The sequence below is a fragment of the Chiloscyllium punctatum genome, chromosome 15 (genome assembly GCF_047496795.1).
Source record: "Chiloscyllium punctatum isolate Juve2018m chromosome 15, sChiPun1.3, whole genome shotgun sequence".
NCBI lineage: Eukaryota > Metazoa > Chordata > Chondrichthyes > Orectolobiformes > Hemiscylliidae > Chiloscyllium > Chiloscyllium punctatum.
Window position 1 is genome coordinate 61,386,113 of NC_092753.1, and position 21,670 is coordinate 61,407,782.

General features: G+C 39.8%; 1 protein-coding gene across 7 annotated transcripts in view; it reads left to right on the plus strand.

The window, feature by feature from the left end:
* The window catches only part of spag17 (sperm associated antigen 17), a 222,550-nt gene that overhangs the window by 4,275 nt on the left and 196,605 nt on the right, over positions 1–21,670 (plus strand). For all 7 annotated transcript variants that reach the window (XM_072585264.1, XM_072585263.1, XM_072585268.1 and 4 more), the window contains exons 2-7: positions 1,616–1,768; positions 7,201–7,341; positions 9,017–9,076; positions 15,251–15,382; positions 16,092–16,266; positions 20,284–20,475. In XM_072585264.1, coding sequence (XP_072441365.1) covers positions 1,670–1,768; positions 7,201–7,341; positions 9,017–9,076; positions 15,251–15,382; positions 16,092–16,266; positions 20,284–20,475 — 799 coding nt within the window. In that variant the 5' untranslated portion in view covers positions 1,616–1,669. The remainder of the gene's footprint in view (positions 1–1,615; positions 1,769–7,200; positions 7,342–9,016; positions 9,077–15,250; positions 15,383–16,091; positions 16,267–20,283; positions 20,476–21,670) is intronic.

The following is a 21,670-nucleotide window of genomic DNA, read 5'->3' on the forward strand; positions in this document are numbered from 1 at the left end:
ACTTAGCTCACACATCTCCCTTAAATTTTTCCGTCTCACCTTAATTATTTCCCCATTGTATGTTATATTTCCACACCAGGAAAAAGACTCTGACTATCCATGCCCCTCATAATTTTATATACTTCTTTGAAATTTCCTGGTAACCCTCTTTTTTCCCCCCTCCAAAGCCTTCAAGTCCTTCCTACTGGGGACCAGAACGGTACACAATACTTAAAATGTGGTCTAATTAAAGTCTTATACAACTGCAACATGACTTGCCAACTTTTATACTCAGGACTCCAACCAATGAAGGCATATACACAGACTTTACCACCTTATTCACTTACGTTGCACTTTAAGGATTGTGGACTTGGACGTCCAAGATCCCCATGCCATTAACTGTATACTTTCCTCTTGCATTTAAACTCCCAAAATATATCACCTCACACTTGTCTGGATTAAACTCCCTATGTCATTTCTCTGCTCAGCTGGTCCAAATCTTGCCGTACCATTTAATTATCTTTCTCACAATCCACAACTCCTCTAATTTTCACATCTGCAAACTTACAAATCAGACCATCTAAGCCGATAACATATATTACAAACAGTAGAGGTCCCACCCCACTGTTCTTTATGAAACACTACTGGTCACAGACCTCCATTGAGAAAACTACCTCTCTGCAACTACCTTCTGTCTCCTATGACCAAGCAAATTTTGGCCACTTACCATGGATCCTCTGCAACTTAATCTTCTGGATCAGTTTATCACAAGGGACCTTGTCAAGTACTTTAGTATTGGTATTATATTGATAAACAAGTGACATGAATTCTGTCAATTGTATTTTCTGTTAATTATGATCTTGCTACACTGGATGCCAGGAATATTGATGCCTTCCTGTGACATCCACGTACCAAGAAAGAAGAAATAAAATTTACAAAATCATTTCAGTGCACAGACATTTCATTTTTAGTCTAATTTGCAAGACCTGAATATTCTTTGACTATTACACTTTTATGAGTAGTGAAAGTAGATTAAATTTGCTCTAGTAGTATTGATGCAAGCCACTGCTTTATATTGAATTACAGAGACAGTTTGCAGTACCACCTAGTGGCAGAGTACAGGAACTCCTGAACCAGGCTATATAAGGGTTCAATAAGGAGCAATGAACATTTTTCAGGTTCATCTCCTGAAGAATGTTCAGCATCAAGTCTTTCACTTTTTAAGTTAGTAAGAGTTTGGTTAGCATTGTTTCGTTCACTTCTGCTTGCTTCACAAAATACTTTTGTTTGATCAGTAGGTTGAGGGAGTTACGCAAATCTTGATGAAAGTATTAAAATTAGAATAAATTAAGTTTAAGCCTATTGATGATTTTGTGCTTGCACATTGTTGGGGTCACCAGATCCCATGACTGAGAATCAGCACTTTTCTGAAATACTGCATTCACTACTTATCATTGTGTCCGTCATAGATATAAACCACATGCAAACCTGAGAAAATGTGCTTCTTCAGCCTGAAATCAGAGCCTTTGCACATACTTTAAAAATGCTTCCAAATATTTAAAAGCGTGGGATCATTGCATTTGTGCTGCTTCATATCCCAATAGATTTATTTTAAAATTATGCTTTTTTAATTTAGATTATGTCAGTGGACAGAAAGGTAATTCACTAGGTCAAGCTGAAAGAGTAAAAGATGCCTTCAAAGAAAGCAAAAGAACCTAAACCAGCTAAGGAACCACTGGCAATCCCCAAAGCCTGGGAGCCAGCACTGCTGGCAGCTCCGATTGAAGAGGTGAGCTTAATATTAAGACTTTGTTGTCAAGATATCACCACATAAGACACTATGTGCTCTGTACTCACTGCAGGCAACAACAATAATTGTAGATAACCAGGTTGTTTTTCTTCATGTCCAAAACCTTTTTAATGTATCTGCTTTGAACTCTAGATTACACAAAATGTAAATAAAGCAAATATAAATATGGAGACAACTGGGCTACAGCTCCCATTCTAGTTAGCGAGTTTTGAGAAGATTTGTAGCTCAGGTTGAGGTTCTGGATGTAGGTTTGCTCACTGAGCTGGAAGGTTCATTTTCAGATGTTTCATCACTATACTTGGTAATTTTCAGTGAGCCTTCGGACAAAGCACTGCTAATGATTCTTGCTTTCTGTTTATATGTTTGGGTTTCTTTCGTTTGGTGATGTTGTTTCCTGTGGTAATGTCATTTCCTATGGTTATGTCATTTCCTGTTCTTTTTATCAGGGATTGGTAAATCAGAACCAAGTCAACGTGTTTGTTAATAGAGTTCCAGTTGGAGTCCAACCAGAAAGCTATCAACAAACACATTGACTTGAACCTGATTTACCACCACCTGAGAAAAAGAACAGGAAATGACATCACTATAGGAAATGAGGTCACCAACCCAAAGAAACCCAAATGTATAAATAGAAAGCAGGAACCATCAGCAGTGCATTGTCCGGAGGCTCACTGAGGATGATACTTAGTATGGTGATGAAACGTCTGAAAATGAACCTTCCAGCTCAGCGAGCAACCTTATTCACATTCTAGCTTCTGTAATAATGCATATTGGTGTCCATTTCATTGCATCACGTTCTGTGGATTAAGGAATGAACCTTGTCTTCAATACTTCCTTTTTGTCTTGCCAATAATAATGATTTCTACATCCACCTTTTTGCTTCTTGTAAGTGAGTTTTTTTTTTAATGTAGCATATAGTGACTTGGTTAAGAGTTCTGTGTTGAGGTGATTTCTGACATAAAACCTGTAGAGATAGAAAGTGACTATCTCACTGTCAATTAGAAATTTTGGGGCATGATTCTGATGACATTCATTGAGGTATTGAAGCTTTAGCTTCAAATACACTGCAAGTCTGATAAAACACAATCAATACACTGAGAATTATAGTGTGAAGACACTAGCTCACAAGTAAGATAAATCTGACCTGGCCCAATATCCCCCACTCCTTGACCGAACATAAACCCCCATGCCCTTCAAGCTATCCTAAATCCCTGCAACCTTTGCCGCTGCCAGACTCCTTCAACTTCCACCTAACCAACTCAATTCACCCAATCCTTGACCCACCTCAATTCACCTTCCCCTTGACCTGAATTAATTCACCCTATCCTCGACCCAACTTAACTTCTCCTACCCCTTGACCTAATTCAACTCTCCAACCATCTCTTCACACAATTCAGCTCCCCCAACCCCTTGTCATATCTCAACTCCCTTCCACTTCACGATATAACTCAAACTCTCCCAACCCCTCGACATAACTCAATGTCCCAAATCCCTTATCACAACTCAACTGTCACCCCACCTCACCTCTCGCTCCAACCTAATTCTAACAACCCTTTGACACAACTCAACTTAACCTATGCACCAACACAAATCAACTGGCCCCCATGCTTGACCAAACCCACCATACTGCCCATCCGAGACAAAATAACCTCCTTGGCCCTGACGTTGACCAGAATACCTGACTGACCCCAGACAAAACACAACCCAATTCCCATGTTGACCCACTCCTGACTCAGCTCCCTTGCCAAGTGCTGACTCCACTGTAGCCTAATCACAATCTGATTCCCCTCCCGCTGATTTCTAAACCGACTGCAATTCTGCCCATTTTCAATCTGACTATTTCACCAAGCCCATTCTGACCAGCCCCACCCTGCACTGATCTATTCCCAACACCACTCCCACACACAATAGGAGGGTCTGACTTCAAATGAGATAGATAAAGGGACTCAGATAGCTGGAGTGCAGTGGCCTCAAATTTTGCAGTTGTTTAACAGTTTTGAAGCTTTCTCACCTTATTTGGATGTGAGGAAGGGATTCAAAGTGCATGTGCTCACTGTCTATGGCATCATTATAAAGGAAGCCATTCAGTAGGGGCACTGAGGTATGTAATGGTAGTAGGGATAGGACTGTGGGGGGGAGGGGGTGTGGGAGGTGGGGTAGTGTTGACCCTTTTTTTCATAGCAAAAAGCATGAGTTGAAATGACTTGAGTTCTCTGCTTAGTCCCACTGTGTGGAATATCTGCTCAGGGCTGGAGAGAAACTTGCAGTGGGAAATGAAGGATCCAGTAATCATGGTTCACATCAGTACCAATGACATATGTAGAACTAGAAAACAGATTATGATGAGATAGTATGAGAAATCAAGGGCTAAATTGAAAATCAGAACCTCAAAGGTCATAATCTTTGGATCACTACCTGGGCTACTTGCAAATTGGCATAGGATGAATAAGATTAGGGAAGTGAATGCATTGCTCACGGGAAGTAAAGATGGCTTTAAACTAAAGAAGAGGGATGAGGGCTCAAACTCGGGTAAATGTAACAAATCAAGGGGGGATACAGTCAAGGCAGGAGTGAAAAATGCTAATGTGGAAAATGAAGGTCAGAGAACAGCAGGAAGGCACAGAGGGAAAAATGCCTAAGAATATATCAGCAATCAAGAGTATATAACACAAAGATAACTACAAAAATAACAATAAAACTGACAAATCTGTATCTGAACTTAGCTGCAGGATGGAAAGGATTGGAGTCTGAATTTTAAGGGTATAGAACAATTAGGAAAATAAGAAACTAGGTTAAAGTGAAGGTTTAGGGATCATAATCAAAGTGTTATTGGGGCAATAGTTATAGATGGCCTTAGTTCATGGAGATTAGTATGTAGGATTGATTTGGGTGTATGCTGTGGAATAATATGTAAAAAAAGTCACTTTGGGAATGATCCACAAGCTACTGAACAGTAACCATAATGTAGGAAATGGTATACAGGAGGCTCATGATAGAACAATAGCAATATTTATGGGTGATTTTATTTGATATGTAAACTAGAAAATGAGAGTTGGCAACAGTAGCCTTGGTGAGGAATTAATTAAATGCTTTTGAGTTAGTTTCTTAGAATAACTGTTCTGGAGCCGACCAGACAACAGGCAATGCTAAATGTGATGTGTGCAATATGACAGAATGATCTTCGAATGAAGGCACCCTTAAATTGCAGCGATCATAATGAGATTGAATGTAAATCGAGTTTCAAAGGGATAAGTGTGGGGAAATCTGCTCCCAGGAGGACCAGTTCCAATACCGTACAACCCAGATGGTCTCCTTCTTCAACACCGCAATTTCCCCCCAGATGTGATCGACGATGCTCTCCACTGCATCTCCTCCACTTCCCGCTCCTCTGCCCTTGAGCCCCGCCCCTACAATAGCCACCAGGACAGAACCCCACTGGTCCTCACCTACCACCCCACCAACCTCCAAATACATTGTATCATCCGTCGTCATTTCCGCCACCTCCAAACAGACCCCACCACCAGGGATATATTTCCCTCTCCTTCCCTATCAGCGTTCCAAAAAGACCACCCCCTCATGACTCCCTCGTCAGGTCCACACCCCCCACCATCCCAGCACCTTCCCCTGCAACCGCAAGAATTGCAAAACTTGCACCCACACCTCCCCCCTTACTTCCCTCCAAGGCTCCAAGGGATCCTTACACATCCGCCACAAATTCACCTGCACCTCCACACACATCATTTACTGCATCCGTTGCACCCGATGTGGCCTCCTCTATATTGGGTAGACAGGCCGCCTACTTGCGGAACGTTTCAGAGAACACCTCTGAGACACCAGACCAACCAACCCAACCACCCCGTGGCTCAACACTTCAACTCCCCCTCCCACTCCACCAAGGACATGCAGGTCCTTGGACTTCTCCATCGCCAGACCATAGCAACACGACGCCTGGAGGAAGAGCGCCTCATCTTCAGCCTAGGAACCCTCCAACCACAAGGGATGAACTCAGATTTCTCCAGTTTCCTCATTTCCCCTCCCCCCACTTTGTCTCAGTCCCAACCCTCGAACTCAGCACCACCTTCCTAACCTGCAATCTTCTTCCTGACCTCTCCGCCCCCACCCCCACCCCCACTCCAGCCTATCACCCTCACCTTAACCTCCTTCCACCTATTGTATTCCGAACCCCCCTCCCCCAAGTCCCTCCTCCCTACCTTTTATCTTAGCCTGCTGGACACACTTTCCTCATTCCTGAAGAAGGGCTGATGCCCGAAACGTCGATTCTCCTGCTCCTTGGATGCTGCCTGACCTGCTGCGCTTTTCCAGCAACACATTTTCAGCTCTAATCTCCAGCATCTGCAGTCCTCACTTTCTCCTCCTTTTAAAATTAAAGAAGAGCAACCATGTGGCATGAAAGCTGAAGTGAACCACAATATTAGTCTCGGAAGTAAGTCAGGAGAGAAGCAGCAACACACATTCATAAGTGATATTTCAGAACACTTAGAGTAAGTATATTCCTATAGTAAAGAAAAAATCCAAGAGGAGGACACACCATCTGTGATTAACTGAAGAAGGTAAGGATAGCATCAAACTTAAGGAAAAAAACATATAATTGCACAAAGATGAGAGATTAGATTACTTACAGTGTGGAAACAGGCCCTTCGGCCCACCAAGTCCACACTGACCCGCCAAAGTGCAATCCACCCATAAATCCTACATTTACCCCTTCACCTAACACTACGGACAATTTAGCATGGCCAATTCACCTGACTTGCACATCTTTGGACTGTGGGAGGAAACCAGAGCACCCGGGGGAAACCCACACAGTCACAGAATGTGCAAACTCCACACAGTCAGTCGCCTGAGGTGGGAATTGAACCCGGGTCTCTGGTGCTGTGAGGCAGCAGTGCTAACCACTGTGCCACCGTGCTGCGTGAATGGCAAGTCAGATGACTGGTCAGAATGCAACAAACTACAAAGATTAACTTAAAGGTTAACCAGGAGAAACACATTCAAGTATGGGAGGAAAATAACTAGAAATTTAAAAACAAATAGCACGAGGTATCTAAAAAGGAAAAGAGTAAGTAAAGTGAGTGTTGATCCCCTCGAGGATGAGAAGGGGGAATTAGTAGATAATGAAGAAATGGGAGGTACTGATAGACAGAAATGTTTTTGTCAACTTAAAGCAGCCTAGATAGGACCTGGTGAAGGAGCGGCGCTCCGAAAGCTCGTGTGCTTCCAATCAAACCTGTTGGACTATAACCTGACGTTGTGTGATTTTTAACTTTATCCACCCCAGTCCAACACCAGCATCTCCAAATCATAGATAGGAGGGGCTTATGAAAATAAACTGGAAATAAATAATGACAAAAAAAATCAATATTATAATGCATCTCTTTTACCTTGTGCTGTAGGTCTACTGGAGGCCAGCTATCTATTTTACAGTTGGTGAGAAGATAGAGAATGAGTTATTCTTGGATGCTTTGGCTGCAGCCATCAATGTGCCACTGCGTAAGCTCTTCAGTATCATTTCTTGGGAAGGAACAATGAAGCAGGTATGTGTAAATAACAGATTTATGTGGTATTAATTATTCAGTGTTGTTAAAAAAATTCCCAAATGAAAACATAGTAAAATGTGGAAACAATGTCTACTTGTTCACACCTTACAATGATCTGACCTTGTAAAAGGCTATGAAAAATGTCTAGAGTTAGGTCTAGAAAGATTCAGTTCTTTCTTCTGCTTGTTGTCTTTGAGTGCAACATAGTCTCCCCTGTCATCCACATTTGTACTTTTTGCTTATAAAATTCCAGTATATCTATAGGTGTTTGTAAATCTCCTTTCCTCCTGGTTTGGACTGCAAGTGGAAGTGTTCAGTGTTCAGAATACCTTGGACTATATTAGCAGAGCTTCAACAATGTTGGAGTAAACAGCTACCTCATTCCTTGCTGAAGAGAATGCTTGCATGCCAAGCTATTACAAGGTTTCTACCTTGTGTTTCAGAATGGTTAACAAACTCAATTGTTGAATACTAACAAAGAGATGTCCACTAAATGCTGGCTTTCCCAGCACTTTTACGAGATTAGCTTTGCTTTGATTATTTAGTGTGGTCATATCACAAAATAAGATACATCTAGCTAATCCAGAGTTATCAGTTCAGAATTTTGGATTCTCATCGGAATCATTCTATTGGATTTTCTATTCTGCTGGTTGGAATAGCTGATAACTAACATAATTTTTGAGTCCATTAAGTTTAACATCTTGCAATTTCACTGTACCTGCAATATTATTTCTATTCTGTAAAGGAGCTATGTCCTTTCAGATAAAGTACACTGTAGATCAGTGAAGTTATGGGTGATTTTATGCCTTAAGAAAGCTGTCCTTTCACTTTTGAATTGTAACCTCATCTGTCTAAGCTAACAATAAGAATGTTTAGTCTTCCAAGTGAACATAAAACACTGCTCAATTTAGTATCATTTGGTAGTCCAACTGGGAATTATGGGGTGTAGATGATGAAAAAATTAACATTAGGATTGCTAATTTGAGATCTTGCAGAATAATTGGACATTTACGCTTATAGACTGTTCTCTCAAAGTTCTCTAAGTTGCGTGTGTAATATAAACTAAATCAATTAAACAAAAAAGTGTCAGACGAAAACAATTATCTTTGCCTAGTAGTAGAAATATGGACAGAATTTTTGGGATAGCAGGATTTCGTCTGAATATTTCACAATAGCTGTTTCTCCAGGATTATGGGGAGTGCCCAGGTCCTGAGTGCTAGGATCACAAGACAAACATAAGTTCGAGCACCTTGTGGCAGGACGGGAGGGGAAGCCTGGTGCTTTGGGAACATCATGCTTGTACTGAAGGGGAAAGGACACTTGAGTGTGGACTGGGTGTGGATTAATGTAGAGAGAGAGAGAGTGCACCTGGGGGCAGAGGTTTCCAATCAGGAAAAGAATATAGAGGCTTCTCTTCCTTCTGTTACGATTCCCAAGCAGGCTAACTTGTTGGTTTTTAACCATATTCCTTTTGCCATCCCTAGCTTCCTACCAGCTGCAAAATTCTGTTCACGCTAGGCTTTGCCCTCATCCTCTCCTAAAATAATTTTGACATGAAAGCCATCTGGAGCCCATTGGTTTGTTCCTGACATTCGAGAACTATAAAAAAATGTAAATAATTTATAACAGTAAATTTTTCTGATAAAATTAAATGACTGTATTACGTTTTCAGGTTGTTGAATTTGGAAATCCAAAGGGGAAGAGACCAAGTGACCTCCCCATGTTTTATGAGGTAATAATTTCTATTTTAAATATAAATATTTTAAAACTAACTATTTCAATTAGAAAGCACTCCCTCAGGAGCACTGTAATTGTTGAACTATGAGTTTGCTAAATCATGGTTCAATGAACACACAAGAGTGATTTTCCTTTCACTGAAAGTGACATGGGAAATAATACAGTTAGTGGGTCCTGGAGAGGAACTTATAACTCTTGATGCTTCTTCACTAATTAAGCTCTTGATAAGAGGTTCATATGTAACTTTCTCAACCTGCCATAAATAAAGGCTCCTTTGTTAACCTGTTTTCCTAATCAACTGGTTTAGAGATGTTATTACAGACCTCTGGAGCAAGTGGGACTTGAATCTGGGTTTCTCGGTCTGGGGGTAGGGATGCTACAACTGCCCTACAAGAGGGCACTTAAATGAAGGCTCTTACATGGTCAATTAATGGTCACTTAAGGGCCTAAATTTGCCGGGTCCCTGATTACTGCAGTCCTGGTAAAGAGAAAGGTAGCTTGTTTCCCATTGGGAGAACAGGAATGCCCTCTGAAATCTGCCTCCATTCAGCTTTTAATGAGTTAATTGGCATGTGATAGGGTGGGTTTTCTCAGCAGTGCAGGTGATGTGCTCACCACCACATTACATGCACAACCCCACACTTTAAAATCTGGCAAAATTCTGTCCCTGTGCCTAAAAGAATGCTGTTTCCCAAAAGCAAATTAGTTTTTTTCTTGGGAAGTACATGACATTACTAATTTTCTGTAGCTGTTTTGTGCAAAATCTTCCACATTATTTTTGATCAGAAATAAAACAATGAAACTGAAATGTTGGAAATTTCATTTTTCAAATGCAATGCACCAGGATCAGTGGCTAACACTGTTGCCTCACAATATCAGGGACCCAGATTCAATTCCAGCATTTGGTGCAGTTTGCATGTTCTTCCCATGTCTGCATGGGTTTCTGCTAGGTGCTCCGATTTCCTCATACAGTCCAAAGATGTGCAGGTTAGGTCGATTGGCTATGCTAAGTTGCCCACAGTGTCCAAGGCAATTAGTGTCAAGGGACATGCAAGCTAGGTGGATTAGCCAGGGTGTTACAGGGATGGTGTAGATATGCTCTTTGGAAGGTTGGTGAACTCGATGGGCCAAATGGCCTCTTTCCATACTGTAGGAAATCTATGATTCAATGAAAATACATGGTTTAAAGCAATATGTTTTTAAATAATTGATTTGAAATTTGTTCATTTTTCACTGCTTTAAAAAGTGCTGTTTTAACATTCCATCAGTTTCATTTCTAATTCAGGTGTATTCTGTCTCTGTGCAAAAATTTATTGTTCAAATACAAAATGTATCATCAATATGATATTGTAGTAGGTGCATCAGGTGGAAACAAGGACACACTTTGAGATAATTTGGCACTCCCTTCCCCAATCCATAAATGTTTTTACTTGGATGGTGTTCATGTTTTGCGCATCTTGAATATGATGTTTCAATTTCCTAGTTTTTTTAAACTGTTCCATTCTTCTGCTTCGATCCCCAAGCATCTATTACTGTCTGTTCTCTTCCTCATTTCTAGACAACCCTCAGCAATATTATCTTAAAATACAATGCCACATTTCATATTTACGCTGATAACATTCAGCTTTTTGGCATCATCACTTTTCTCAATCCTTACATTGCTTTCTCATTGTCCAATATTGAATGGAATTTGGTCCAATTAAACATTGGAAAGATCAAAACTAGTTTCTTCAGATCTGTCACAACTTTGCTTCTTCGCCACCAACTCTAATCTCTTCATTATCTATTTCCTCAGCATCTTGTTTGATCCTGCGCTGAACTTGGGAACTCCGTATTCCATGTACTTGATATTGTTTATATCCACCTCTATCTCAGCCTATCTATTGTTGTAATGCTTAACCATACTTTTGTTAACCTCTAGCCTAAAATATTCTAATGCTTTGCTGGTTCTGACCCTGTCCTCCCCCCCCCCCCCCCCCCTTTCATCTTCTGTGTATAAAAACTTGAGATAATGTAAAACTGTGCTACCTGTTCTGATTATGCACTAATCCTGGTCTAGCTAGTACATCACTACTCACTGACATGCATTGGTCCCCCCTCCACAAATACATTTAATTTGAAGTACTTATCCCTGTGTTGAAATTTTGGTCTTCCCCTCTGCACCTCTGAAAACTTCCCTCAGTCCGACAACCCATCAAGAACTCCATGTTTTTCCAATCCTGTCCTTTTGACAACTGTGCATTTTCTTCGCAGGTGGGAGATGAACCAGAAAATATTCCAGAAAGCGCAGGATATGTACATTTTAACAATTCCAAGGAAGAGGGTCTTAGTTTACAGAAAGGTATTGATGAGTTGGTCAAATGAATAAATCAGTGGCAGATAGAATTTAACCCTGAAAAGTGTGAGGTGATATGCTTTGGAAGAAATAACAAGACAAAGGGAGTACTCAATGAATGGCAGGACACTAGAGTGCTTATTCACAGATCTGTGAAAGCAGCAGGGCATGTTAATATAGTAGTTAACAAGTCATATGGGACACTTGCCTTTATCAGTCAGGCAGGGTGGCTATGCTGGAGCTGTACAAAACTTTGTTTAGGCCACATCTGGAGTATGTTGTGCAGTTCTGATTATCACACTATGGGAAGGAGGTGGTTGCTCTGGAGTATGTGCAGAAGGTTGTAAGGTTTTAGTTATAAGAAGTTGGATAGGGTGGAACTACACTGGAGGATAGGTGGTTGAGAGGTGAATTTATAGACGTTTATAAAATAATGAAGGGTATAGATAAGGTGAATGGCAGGTGTCTTTTTCCTAGGGTAGGAGATTTAGAGGACATATTTTTAAGGTGACAGGAGAAAGATTTTAAAATGACATGACGGGTGATTTCTTTATACAGAGACTAGTTTGTGTGTGGAATGAACTTCCAGAGGAAATGGTGGATGTGGATACAGTTGCAACATTTGAAGAATATTTCCATAATGGCATGAATAAGAAATATATGGGGGGATATGGGCCAAGTGCAGGCAGGTGGGACTAGTTTAGTTTGGGATTATGGTCAGCATTGACTGGTTGGACTGAAGGGTCTGTTTCAGTGCAGTGTGACTCTATGACTAAGAGATTCACTAGGCTGTTGCCTGGAATGGAATACTTCAGCTATGTAAATGGGATGATTAGGCTCAAATTGTTTTCTTTAGAGCAGGGGGGAGCATGATTGAAATGTATAAGATTATGAGGGGCATGGATAATGTGGCTAGGTTGCAATTGTTCCCCTTAGTTGAAGGGTCAATAATAAGGGATATCATTTTTAGGTAAAAGGCAGGAGGTTTCGAGTGGATTTGATGAAAAAATATTTTCACAGAGAGGGTGGTGAGAGTCAGGAATGTACTGCCTGGGAGGGTAACCTCACAAACTTTAAAAAGTATGTGGATGAGCAGTTGAAATGTCATAACATTCAGTGCTATGGGCCACTTAAAGGAAAGTGGGACTAGTATAGATAGTATAGACCTGATAGGCTGAAGGGTCTTTTCTACACTGTATGACTGTATGAAGTAACAAAAATTCAAAAGCATGGTCAATTAAAACCAAGTCAAAAATAGTATCCTACGCCAGAAAAGACATATAATTAGGCAAAGCGAGCTGGCAGGTCAGAAGATTAGAAGAATATGAAAAACAGCAAAGAATTACAAAAAGATTACTAAGGAGAGGAAAATTAGTGTGCGATGGAAAATTAACTAAAATATCGTAATAAATAGGAAAAGTTTCTTCAGATACTTAAAAAAGGAACAGTTAACAAAGCTAATGTTGGTCCTGTAAAAAAAAATACACTGCGAATTAGTAATTAAAGAGATGACAGGTATATTGAACAAATATTTTCTTCATTAGATTGATACAAATAACATCCCAGAAATAGCTGTAAGTCAAGAATTGAATGGGAGGGAGGAGCTCAAGAAAATTACAATTACCAGGGAAGTAGTACTGAGTAAGTTGTTAGAACTGGTAATTGATGATTTCCTGGGTCCGAATGGGTGTCATCCTATTGTCTTAAGGTAATTAGCTAGTAAGATATTTGATGTGTTGGCTTCAACATCTAAAATTCACTAGATTCATGGAAGATTCCTTTAGTTTGGAAAGGAGCTAATTGGGTGACATGATGACTCAGTGGTTAGTACTGCTGCCTGATAGTGCCAGAGACTCAGATTTGATTCCAGCATTGGGTGACTGTGTGGAGTTTGCATGTTTTCCCTGTGTCTGCATGGGTTTCTGTCAGGTGCTCCGGTTTCCTCCCACAGTCCAAAGATGTGCAGGTTAGGTGGATTGGCCATGCTAAATTGTCTGTGGTGTCTAGAGATGTGCAGGCCAGGTAGATTAGTCATGGTAAATTGAAATGTTATGGGGATGGGGCTCTTCGTAGGGTTGTTGCAGATTTGATGGACAGAAAGGCCTGTTACCATACTGTAGGGATTCTATGATTCTAATGCAACTCCTTTATTCAAAAAGGGAGGAACGAAGAAAGCAGGAAGAAAGTGACGATACACCAGTTGGCTTAACACCTGCCATTGGGAAAATATTAGAGGCTATTGTTAAGGATATTATAAGATGGACAGGTTCAAGGTAATCAGGCAGAGCTAACGTGGTTTTATCGAAGAGAAATCATATTTAACGAATTTATTGAAGTTCTTTGAAGAACTAATTTGTGCTTCGACAAAGGGGAGCCAGTGGATGTATTGGACTTTGATTTCCAGTAGGCTTTTGATAATCCATTACATTGAACGTTTTTGTGGAAATAGAAGCTTATAGTGTTGGGGTAACATATGGCTTGCATAGAAGATTGGTTGGCTAACAGGAAGCAGAGACTAGGAATAAATAGATTTTTTCAGGCCAGCAGGACATCCCGAGTGATGTGCAACATAAATCAGTACTGGCCTTCAACTCATTATAATTTATTTAAATGATTGGATAAAGGCACATTGGGTATTGTAGCTAAATTTTCTGATGACAAATATAAGAGTGAACTGACTTATGAGCAAAGGCAAGACAAATTAGACCTATACCTTCTTAAAGTTTAGAAGATTTACGGGTGATTTAATTGAAACATGCAAAATCCTGAGGGGAATTTATTGGGTGAATGTGGAAAGGAATTTTCTTATTGTGAGAGATTCTGGAACTTGGGTTCATTATTTAAGGTAAGGGACAACCATTTAAGAGAGACGAGGGAACATTTCATCTCTGAGAGTTGAGCATCTTTGGAGTTCCCTTCTTCAAAAGGCAGTGGATTCAGAATCTTTAAATAATTTCAGCAGAATTAGGTAAATTCTTGATTGAGAGGATGAAAGATTATTAGTGTGTGCAGAAATGTAAAGTTGAAGTTAAAATCAGATTAGCCATAATCTTATTGAATGGTGGAGTAGAGCCGAAGCGCCGTGGCCTACTCTTGTTCCTTGTATGTCTGTACGACCTAAATGCTGACATTCCCTTCAATTTAATAATAATGCAGGGTGGAGTTGAAGTGAATAACATAGATGCATTTAAGAAGAAAATAGATAACAAGTTGAAGAAGTGAAGCATATGAGGATATGCTGATAAGTCTAGATAAAGAGAAGAGTGGTGGCTTATTTGAAGTTTAAACAGTGACCGAGATCACTTTGACCAAGTGGTGTGGAGGTTGTATTTACGATCTCTGCCTGTCCATTTCTTTTCCTCTAAATCCCTACTTAATGACTATCTCTCTCTCCAAACTTTTGCTCACCTTTCCAATATAACCTTCTTTGGACCAGTAACTTCTCATTCGTTATATCCCTATGAAGTGCCTTGGGGTATTTTACTTAATTAAAATATGCTATTGAAACCTTCATCCATGCAATTGATACTTCTAGATATGACTATTCCAACACACTGCCAGCGAGTCTCCCATTTTTCATCCTCCATAAACTTGAAGTAATTCAAGCCTCCAACACTTGGTGAATCAATACAAATAACATCTACACTTTAACTTGACAATGCAATGTGAGCTCCACATTCTCCAAAAGTTATTTTGCTTGCATAACAGCTCTGCATGGCTTTATTCTGTAGATGTCTGTCATATCTCTAAGTTGTAAAGAAGCTACAACAGTTGTAACTTTTGTTGTAAATTTTGTGCATTAGCATTCTAGCTTTGTCTTTTTGGCTATTCTAGGTCACAGAAGTAGCATGGGACATGCTTGCTAAAGGGGAAGAGCTTTCATTGCTACTGCTCTGTGAAATTGTGAAATTTCAGATCCTGTGCATCAAACAGAAAGACCTTCAAAAAAAAGGATATGATACCAAAGTAGGTTAAGTTGAGTGGCGTGTTTTTTTTTCTGTCTTAAAATCCAACAGATCATGAGGATCTAATAGATTTTAAAAAAATATTCAAGGGTTTAATAGAAAATGGGCTAGGACAATTTACTCTAGTTCGGAAATCGCAATAATTCAAATTATAATTATTTGATTACATAATTAAAATTATTTGTATAAGAATTGAGAAGAGTCATATTTTGATCCAAACTCTACAACATGTGGATAATGCACAAATTACATGCCAAACAAGACTGTCTAACTGACCTCTCCCCTTTTTACTCAGGCCAGTAAAACTAGCAGTTTTACTGTTGGCATCTGGGTCTTCTGTTTCAGAATTAGAATTAATCTTACACTCTGATGAGCTGGTTTCTATGGAATGCTATTCCTCTGACCTAAAATCTGTGTGCTTAAATCTGATGGTTCACCACATGAATACCCACCCCTAACCTGGATTCTAAGCTAAGTATGGTACCAGTTTCTGGTGCTTGCAAACTGAGGGTCAATACACCATAGTCTTCCTAAATTTATGTAAAGTTATCTTGTAAGTTGTAGCCTGTTTTTATCAATTCAAAAATAAATCATTCTAACAGAAACATCATGTAATCCAGGTCGATCTCAGGCCTTCATAATAAGGTGCTGTCTGGAATATTAGAGTTAAATATTTCAACTCTTTTCATCTCTTGCATCACTTGCTGTAGGTCATCGTGGAAGAGGAACAAATAGCAGCAAGTGCCAACAAGAAAAAAGCAGACAAAAAGACACCATCCAAAGGAAAAGGCAAAGCAGAAAGAAAATCTCCAGAACCACCGGTTAGCAGAAGGAATACCAAGCTATTAAAGCGAGGTGAAGTGGAAGTTATAGACAGATGCATAAGTAAGTCTTCATTCATAACTTTCTGCATACTGCAGAGTGGAAACTCTACATAGACAAGAAATAAAAATACTTCTGATGTACATGTACAATGTTCTTCAGGTTCTGAGCGTGGTTTTCTGTTTCTCTCTTTATTCTCATTTGACCTTGTGTTACTTTAAAAGATAAGTTTAGGGTTTGAGTTTACGCATGGGATATGTATTTATCTTATGACTTTTTAATTTGTAGTACGGTGTGGTGGAGGAAGGTATGAATTTATCCTCAGTCCACCAAAAACATCTATATTTATAAGTATATCAAAATGTAAATGTTTGGAATGCAATGGGAAAAAAAGCACTGATTATTTGATTTTTCTTGTGAATAGCTTGCCAGGAAAGGGAACATTGAACAATTTGTATCAAAATGATTTACAGTCAATATCTTAAATCATGAATATAATTACTTCAATAATGTAACAACAAATAAAGCTGTCAGTTTAAAGTTTAAGATCATAAATGTTCTCTAAGTGTAAAATTGCATAGTATTTGACGATTGAATTACCAAGGTTTTTCGGCCTGATGGTTGATGTTTGACTTTATACTTTTCTGTAATTACCACTCCCACTCTTTGCTATTTCCATCTTCCTTCTTGCTTGCACAAAACTTCCTTTTAAATGCCACAATGATATCTGGTTCGACCCATCCATGTGATAGCAAGCTCTTCACTGTCCTCACTCTAAAGAAGTTCATTCTCATTGTTTTAATTTGATCGATTGGTTATCTTATGTATGTATGCCCTTTTGTTCTGAACTCCGTTAACAAGTCTGAACATTTTCTCCACATTCAACTTAATAAATCTTCTTCAAATTGAATAGTAGATTAGATTACTTTTAGATTAGATTAGATTACTTACAGTGTGGAAACAGGCCCTTCGGCCCAACAAGTCCACACCGCCCCGCCGAAGCGTAACCCACCCATACCCCTACATCTACATTTACCCCTTACCTAACACTATGGGCAATTTAGCACATCTTTGGACTGTGGGAGGAAACCGGAGCACCCGGAGGAAACCCACGCAGACACGGGGAGAACGTGCAAACTCCACACAGTCAGTCGCCTGAGGCGGGAATTGAACCCGGGTCTCAGGCGCTGTGAGGCAGCAGTGCTAACCACTGTGCCACCGTGCCGCCCAAGTGTTTTGAGCAGATGTACAAAAATAAATGAAAGCACTTCATTTATATACCTCCTGTCACAAACTGAGGATAAAGCAATTTACAGACAATTAAGTATTTTTAAAGTGTAGGTGCTATTGAAATTTAGCTAATATAATAGTGTTTTGATAATATTTCTTTTAGCCTTTTCCAAAGTCTTTAATAATACTGCATCCTCTTAATTCTAGTATCGTCCTTGTAAATCTTAACTGACCCATCTCTTTTGATTCAGTATCCTTTTACTAATCATGTTCACAGTGCTCCAAGTGTGGCCTAGTCAACACCATATAGAATTTAACAATGCCATCCTGTCTTTTTAAGAAATAAAACCTAACATTTTGTACTCCAAATGGCTTTAGTAGCTTGCGTTGGCATTTGTTGTAACTTGTGTTCCAGTATTTTCAGATCTCTTTTGTTTCTGTATACCATTTAATTTCTTGCCTTCAGAGCAGCATTTACACTCCTTATTTCTCCTACTAAAATGAACCTCCTTACATTTGTTGTCAATAATCCTGTAACTTGCTGTGATGTTCAGGGTAAGTCATTATCATATATAGTGGATATCATTGTTCATTTGTTAGTCTTAGAATAATTTGCTTGGATTACAATATTAACAAGTTGCCAAATAACCTCCTCACAGCAGATGTACAAAAATAAATGAAAGCACTTCATTTATATACCTCCTGTCACAAACTGAGGATAAAGCAATTTACAGACAATTAAGTATTTTTAAAGTGTAGGTGCTGTTGAAATTTAGCTAATATAATGCAGCAATAACTTATACAAAAAAAGGTCCCAGAAACAGGCACTATGCAAATGATTGATTAACAGTTCTCGTGATTTTGGTTGAGGGACAAGTATTGGCCAAGACGCAGTGAAGAAGTCTATTGTGCCATTGGAGCTTTTCCATCCACCTGAATGATGCATTGATGTGGTTTCTGTTTCAGTCTCATTGAAAGCCTTTTACACTGCAGCACTTTCTCTTTACTGCACTGAAGCGTCTGTCTTGAAAGGGAAACTCCTCAACTTTTGAGGTATTTCAGGAATTAGTGTTCTGAAAATCTGAAAGGAGGCAGTTTTTCTGAACTTTGCCTCTAGGAAATGCTCAATTGTCCAGCTATAAAGGTCACTTAACATGTCCCTCCACCAACGTTCCTTGAAAATTTGTTTTTACTGTTGCATGGACTTTTAAGGCAGCAGCTTCTAGAGGCAGAAGTTTGTCATTGGCTGCCAATTGGCATGCATGGGTCTTCCCAGTGACTCTGCAACTGTGCAGCTCAGGGGGAACATTGATTCCCACTCTTGACATTTCTGAGGTGGGTGTGGAACTTGGAAACACCACAGTCCCTTTATAGCCATTGGGATGAGGTGGGATGAGGATTGCTTAGTATATGTATTTGCTGTCTAGAACTTTAACCTGCTCCTGCTCTTCAATTCATGTATCTGCAGAAGTAGCCAGGTATGTCTTTTATATGTGAAGAAACAGTTGGAAATTTCAGTATTCAGAAAATCTTAATCTTAGAAACCCAAAATACACCTGAAAGGCCAGTACATGAGATGTGAATTTTCCCTTTTCAGTTGAAGTGTTTTATTGTATTGAGATTCATAGCACCTGACCTGCCATGGCTTGCTGCTCCATTCCCGCTAAGGTTTGGAGATCTCTAAAACTGGAAGTCACTGCGTGCACGGCCATGCAGCTTAGAAGGCACATTACCTTGAAGAGACTTTGCTCATGAAACCTTCCTCTTCAGCTCATTAAATTCACAACCATGCTCTTTGGTGTCATTTTAATGAATCACATGACTAGAGAGGCAAAAGTGATTGCTACTGTCAGGACCCTCTGATGTTCATGCCCCAACACCATCTTTAAATCTCAGCTGCATGCAACTTCAGATGCTGATCAGCAGAAACTGCCCCTCACAGTGATGCTTCGCCATTATCACTGAAGACATGGTTTAAAAAGCAACATTCACTTCCTGCTCTGCAAACAGGGATATGGAGAATGGGATTTGTGTAGAGGTGGGCAGTACGTTTCTCTGCAGGCTGCTAAAAGAGGCCATGTCACCAGGCCCACCTTGCCTCAACTCAGACACTAGCCAGGGAGGAACACACGGTAGGCAGGAAGGGAGTCGGTGATTCTCTGTGCTTTCTCATATTCAAAGAGTAGCCACTCACACTAATACTGCCAACTGCACGAGGCCCATGGGCTACAACTCTCACAGTGGCCGCATCATGTCCACTCAACCTCTCTTACCCACCAAATTCTCCCAAACTACTAATACTTCCTGTCCTCAGTACTTCTGACTCACTCACTGGGGACATCTTATCACCCCTCCTGCTCCTGCATCTCTACCAACTGGTCTTGCATCCACTTTTTTTCAATGTCAAGATTCTGAATTTTTACATTTTTGCCATACTTTCCCAACTTTCTTGCCCACATCACATCAATGAGTGGAAAATTCTGCCCTAGCTCTACAGCTTTGTCTCTTGGATAAGTGCAAAACCTGGCCATGGAGCTGACCAGTGCAGATATTTCTTGAACAATGTGAATGGCCTGTGAAAGATCCCATGCATTCCATAAAATTTGTCAGAATGTGTCCATTGCAGACCAGTTGAGTTTACACCTTGCACTGCCTGATCACAAACCAGCTTTGAGGGTGCTCATAAGTTTATGACCTGGGCTGAGAAATGATACATAAAATAACAAAAAACATAGAACTTCAGAGAGTAAGGGATACTAGACCCTAATATAATCCTCTGTGTGAGTGAATGGGTTTTAAATGTATTAAAATTGAACCTATTGTGTCATTAACCTTTTTGTTTAATCACAGACGATGAACCTGATGATGGTCCTCAACATTACATCATAATCCAAGGTTTCCAAAACCTTCAGCTTCTACTTATGTTGGGAGAACTAGGAATTGATATTTCTGCTGTAATAATGATCAGTTATGAAAAGGATGAGAGTTTCCTGAAACAGGATGCTACTGAATCGGAAAAAGAGCCCTCTGAGTCACCTGAAGGTCAGTTAACTATTCTTGCATTGGTAGCTTGTAATTAACACCAGTTTGATTATTAAGAACAGTTACTCATAGGATTTATATTAAGTTATTACTATTCAGTCCTCATGGAATTAAGCAGGAAAAGAAATATAGGATAATATTTTCAGATTTTCGTGGCTCAGATATTTCAATGGTCAGATATTCCAAGGAACAGCATGTCAGGACTATGCAGAATCCTTGATGCATCTGACTCCATGGGAATTAGCAGGGAAACTTAAACTTCCAACAAGCAATATCCCTGCATCTGGAAGTGTGAAAAAGTCTCTTAAAGTCAGACCTTTGGGTTTTGACTCACTTTAGTTTAATAGTTACCCAGGGAATATTAGAGGATTAGAAACTTACTGTAAATCCTAGAGAACTGTTTAACTCAACTTTGGCTCACTAGCTCACCCCAACCATACCAACTCTCCCCCCAATACTTATGGCCATCCTCTTCTACACTCCAGAACTGACATTCACCCCACCTATAAGTTTATAAGATATAGGAGCAGAATTAGGCCATTTGGCCCATCGAATCCTCTCTGCCATTTGATGATGACTGATATGCTCCTCACCCCATTTTCATGCCTTCTCTCCACATCCCTTCAACCCATTACCAATACAAAAACCTATCTAATTCCTCCTCAAATTTTCTCACTGTCCCAGCATCCACCTCACTTTAGGATAGTGAATTCCAAGGATTCACAATCTTCAACTCTGTTTTAACTTTGCTACCCCTAATCCTAACAGCATGACCTCTCATCCTAGAATGCCTTAAAAGAGGAAGCATCCACTCCACATCTATGTTATCCACACCTTTTATCCACCTGAACTGTACTTACAGGATCCAACACCCAGCAAGCCCCCTTTCTCCCCTGGAAATGACACCCATTCCCACCAACTTGACCTGACTTCAGGAGAACTGACATTACCACCACCACCCAACTCCATCACAAAATTCTCAGCCAAAGACATTAGACCCAGCATCCACCCATTCATACCCACACTGAACCCAAAGGTAATAAACTGAGAACAATAGTTTTTAAAATGTAGTCATTTAGAAATTAAGTTTTTTTTTTCAATTATATCTTGTGATGCTGAACCTTTTGATCAGGTGTACAAATTTTGCATTGTTTCTAGGTTGGTTTAGCATGCATTATATTTTAGTGTTTGTAAG